Genomic DNA, 5,000 nt, shown 5'->3' on the forward strand with positions numbered 1-5,000 from the left:
GTAATCCTCTGCAAGTGACTGTGAGGCATCTTCATCCTGCCTTGTGTCAGTTCTTCAAGGCTCGATGCTTTGATTAATTCCTGCAGGGTCCGAATCACTAGCTGGAAGTCTTCCTCGCTGAGCCGAAGAGAATACCAAATCTGTGTTACTGATGCTGCGACTTGTTCTCCTCCTGCCGTTAAATTTAAAAACATGAATAGTAATAATAATAATAAAAGTTAAGCATAACGCAAGGTAACAAACTGACTAAAAGTCTCAACTTTAAAAGGAATCTTTTTTATGAGAACTTTGGCCTGAGCACTAAAAGGACTCTTGCACGGTGAATATAAGTAGGAAAGACGACACATTTTTGGGGGTCAATGTTGGAAATATTGTTGGCAAATAACTAATGGCATCTAACAAATCACGTTTTAATGGCTGTCACAGAACGACCCTCCGATCATTTTAGCAACTGAAACATGTTACTGGTACAAGTCCCCTTTGAATGATATCTGTACTGAGAAATTAATGATTTAATTCTAAGGTATTAAGAAGCACTTGTCTCTAGGCCTACTGTAGGTTATAGAGCCGCGGGAACCAAATTGCTCTCAGTAATTAGCGCTAATTAGGGAAGCTTAAAATCAGCCAAAGCAGATCTAATTAAATCCAGTCGAAGGTTGGTTTTTCATGAGGGAAACAGATGGAGATTATTTAAGGCCGAGCATAGTAGGAAACCAACAAACACAACCCACATATAGAGACGAGTCAAGCGGACGGAAATAGAGTCAGAAATACACTGGCTGAAATTGAGTGTTCTCTCGCCAGACTCCGGCAACGCTTTCCCTCTTTCATCAACACCGTTTCTCCCATAAGTTTCACCTCCCTTCCTAAGCAAAGAGTTAATTATCAACAGGAAAGCAAGTTTTGATTTACCTGTTAAAAGCAAATACAAAATAAGAACTGTCCTGGCCAGTGTGCAAGCACAGATGTCGTTCAGAACAAAATTGAGCTCGGCTTCATAGGATTCTGAAAGCTGAGCCAAGGAAAGCACGACATTCCTCGGATCTCCAACCCCGGAAACCAGAACCGACAGTGGTTTGGAATAATCGCGGCCTTCGTTCAGTGGTAGGTTGATGAGATCGGTGGCGGGAAAATTACCCCAGTAATACACAGTTCCCATTCCTTGCAAGCGTGCGGAATCTTTAAAGGCAAAACGAGCCCTCACTTTATCACACAGATCATTTGTCTTTTTTGTCACTTGTTGGCAGGTAACTTTGTGCGTTGGCCAGGCTTTCTTAAGACATTCTTGATTGCAATACCAAGCTCGCAAACAGCTTCCACACTGCTGCAATTCAGTGCTTTTCTTTCCGCATGAAGAGCATTTCCTTTTCAGTCTAGCTGTGTGACAATCTACTTGATGTCGAAATTCATCGCTTCCTTTGCATGCATCGCTGCAGTAATACGCTAGCTTGCATTTGTCGCAATAGATCCTGTCTGGACATATCGTATCACAGCGCCAACACTGGTCTGTCCTGAGCATCATCAACGTCGTATCCTTTCGAGGAAAAAGTTTCTCTCTTGTTTCAAGAAGGATTTTAACAATGGCCGGCTAATTTATGTTGTTGTTACTATTTATAATTTCTCGGAAACGAGATAGGTTTCCCCGAAATTCCTCTTTGTGCGCGTGTCAAGCACGTTGCACAATTAAGATGACGAAATACTTTCGGAAATCTTTTTTTTTAATTTATTCATTTAAGTTAATTTAATCCGATTATACAAATTATGTTACGAGAAACTAAAGAGTTTGGGTAAATGCTATAATAGACAATAAACTATAATTTTAATTATACGATGACACTGTCTTTTTGCGATGGGTATATCAGATGAATTGGCTCCTGGTACATACAATGTCTAACACATTTTTTACTACATGAAAGTATACATGGATAAAAGCAGATAATTTAAAATATTATCAAAAGAAACTTAAGGTAGAATTTATTAGCATAAAATTTTAGTGATTTTTAAAATTTTATTTAGGGTACTGCGGAATAGTGACCCCTCATTTTACATCGTCTTTACTTTCTTGGAGTCAAATATTTAGCTTGGTGCCACTTCTACTGGTTAAGAGCGATTACAAGTCGGGAGAGGACACAACTCGGCGCAAAGTTGAATAAAGAAACAATTCAACAATAATAACTCTCCAGCCTCCCCTGTGCTGAGCTATCCTTTCAAGTTGTTTCCATGTGTCCAGTCCTTTAAATGTCCTTTTCAAGCTCCCGCCGCCAGGTGTTCAGTGGTCTCCCTCTCTTTCTTTGACCTTGGGGGTTGCAGTTCAGGGCTTGACGGCCAATGCTACCGGCAGATGGTTTGAGTAGCGTATGACCAAGCCATCTCCTTTTCCTTCATCGAATGTCCTCTTCCATTGGCGTCTGCTGCGTCCTTGCCCATAGGTTCTCATTGCTGATAGTCTCTTGCCAATGGATTTTTAGGATTCTACGTAAGCACTGATTCATAAAGATCTGGATCCGCTTCATAGATGCCTTGGTTGTCCGCCATGTTTCTGCTCCATACAACAATACCGACTTAACGTTTGAATTAAACAAACGTATCTTGGTGGTTGTACCGATTACTTTGGAGCTCCAGGTCTTTTTTAGCATGGTAAATGCTGATCGTGCCTTACCGATCATAGTTTTCACATCTGCGTCTGTTCCCCCACTTTTGTCCATTACACTACCCAAATAGGTAAAAGACTCCAATTCCCCCAGTTCCTCCCCCTCAATCTTGACTGGCTCATCAGTGCCTGCATTGATTCTCAGGATCTTTGTCTTCTGTTTATTGAGCGTCTGTCTTACTTGCACTGAGGTGCGCTGCAGGCCCGATGTTTTTTCCTGCATCTGCTGATGTTTGTGTGACAAAAGCGCTAGATCAATCAAGAATGTCTTAAGAAAGCCTGGCCAACGCACAAAGTTACCTGCCAGCAAGTGACAAAAAAGACAAATGATCTGTGAATATGCTGGAGCTGGTCTGTTAAGAAGCTCCTCAAAGTGTTCTGGCCATCTACTTAGCTGCTTATCCGCACCCATCAAGAAATTTCCGTTCTTATCTTTGACCGGACGTTCTATTCGTTCAGACTTTCCTGAAAGCTTCTTGGTTATGTCATAAAGCTTTTTCATGTTCCCACTTGCTGCCGCCTCCTCTGCTTTCTGGGCCATTCTATCCACAAAATTCTCTTACCTGTTCTAATATTTCTCTCTACTTCAATGTTTACTTCAGCACAATGGTTCTCCGCTTCTTTCTTTCCTGCCCTTGTTCGGCAGTTGTTAATCGTCACTTTCTTAGCTTTCCTCTCCTCTATCTGAGATATGTCCACAACAACAAAAATGGCAAAAAAGAGAAAATGTTGGCGAATTTGGCAAATATGGCGAAAATGACAATTTTGCCACAATCGCCAACGAGGCAAAGCCCAAAGCAGTGAAGGGGCCCCAAAAAAGTTGGAGAAAGCGGCGAATTTGGCAAATATGGCGAAAATGACAATTTTGCCACAATCGCCAACGAGGCAAAGCACAAAGCAGTGAAGGGGCCCCATAAAAGTTGGCGAATACGGCAAATTTGGCAAATATGGCCAAAATGACAATTTTGCCACAATCGCCAACGAGGCACAGCACAAAGCAGTGAAGGGGCCCCACAAAAGTTGGCGAAAGCGGCGAATTTGGCAAATATGGCCAAAATGACAATTTTGCCACAATCGCCAACGAGGCAAAGCACAAAGCAGTGAAGGGGGCTTATAAAAGTTGTCGATTTCGGCGAATTTGGCAAATATGGCGAAAATGACAATTTTGCCACAATCGCCAACGAGGCAAAGCACAAAGCAGTGAAGGGGCCTCATAAAAGTTGGCGATTGCGGCGAATTTGGCTCATATGGCGAAAATGACAATTTTGCCACAATCGCCAACGAGGCACAGCACAAAGCAGTGAAGGGACCCCATAAAAATTGGCGAAAGCGGCTTATTTTGCAAATATGGCGAAAATGACAATTTTGCCACAATCGCCAACGAGGCAAAGCACAAAGCAGTGAAGGGGGCTTATAAAAGTTGGCGATTGCGGCGAATTTGGCAAATATGGCGAAAATGACAATTTTGCCACAATCGCCAACGAGGCAAAGCACAAAGCAGTGAAGGGGGCTTATAAAAGTTGGCGATTGCGGCGAATTTGGCAAATATGGCGAAAATGACAATTTTGCCACAATCGCCAACGAGGCAAAACACAAAGCAGTGAAGGGGGCCCATGAAAGTTGGCGAAAGTGGCGAATTTGGCAAATATGGCGAAAATGACAATTTTGCCACAATCGCCAACGAGGCAAAGCACAAAGCAATAAGGGGGCCCATGAAAGTTGGCGATACTGACAAATTTGGCAAATATGGCAAAAATGACAACTTTGCCACAATCGCCAACGAGGCAAGGCACAAATCAGTGAAGGGGGCCCATAAAAGTTGGCGAAGGTGGCAAATTTGGCATATATGACGAAAATGACAAATTTGCCACAGTCGCCAACGAGGCAAAACACAAAGCAGTGAAGGGGGCCCATAAAAGTTGACGAAAGCGGCGAATTTGATAAATATGGCGAAAATGACAATTTTGCCACAATCGCCAACGAGGCAAGGCACAAAGCAGTGAAGGGGGCCCATAAAAGTTGGCGAATGCGGCGAATTTGGCAAATATGGCCAAAATGACAATTTTGCCACTATCGCCATCGAGGCAAAGCACAAAGCAGTGAGGGGGCCCATAAAAGTTGGCAAATGTGATGAACAAAAATTAGTGAAAAAAGAATTCGATCTCTAGTGCTGTTTCAAACGTTTGACCTCAAATTAGAAAAGTTCATTTCTTGAATTTTAATGATTTTAGAAAATTAATAACCAGCATAAAGAAGGGAAAGAGGAATTTGGCAAAATAGGGAGATATGGCAACGGGACGTGGCTCCAATAACAAAGTCATGGCAAGGTTGTCATTTGTGACTGCGGTGG

General features: G+C 42.5%; 1 protein-coding gene across 1 annotated transcript in view; it reads right to left on the reverse strand.

The window, feature by feature from the left end:
- The window catches only part of LOC138019713 (uncharacterized), a 2,637-nt gene extending 1,057 nt beyond the window's left edge, over positions 1-1,580 (reverse strand). Inside the window, exons 1-2 of the mRNA XM_068866580.1 lie at positions 913-1,580; positions 1-172 (exon numbers count right to left, since the gene is read on the reverse strand). The exon at positions 1-172 is cut by the window's left edge and continues 1,057 nt beyond it. Of these exons, the coding sequence (XP_068722681.1) occupies positions 1-172; positions 913-1,522 (782 nt within the window). The 5' untranslated portion in view covers positions 1,523-1,580. The remainder of the gene's footprint in view (positions 173-912) is intronic.
- Between the last annotated feature and the right edge of the window lie 3,420 nt (positions 1,581-5,000).

The sequence above is a fragment of the Montipora capricornis genome, chromosome 10 (genome assembly GCF_036669925.1).
Source record: "Montipora capricornis isolate CH-2021 chromosome 10, ASM3666992v2, whole genome shotgun sequence".
Taxonomy (NCBI): Eukaryota; Metazoa; Cnidaria; class Anthozoa; order Scleractinia; family Acroporidae; genus Montipora; species Montipora capricornis.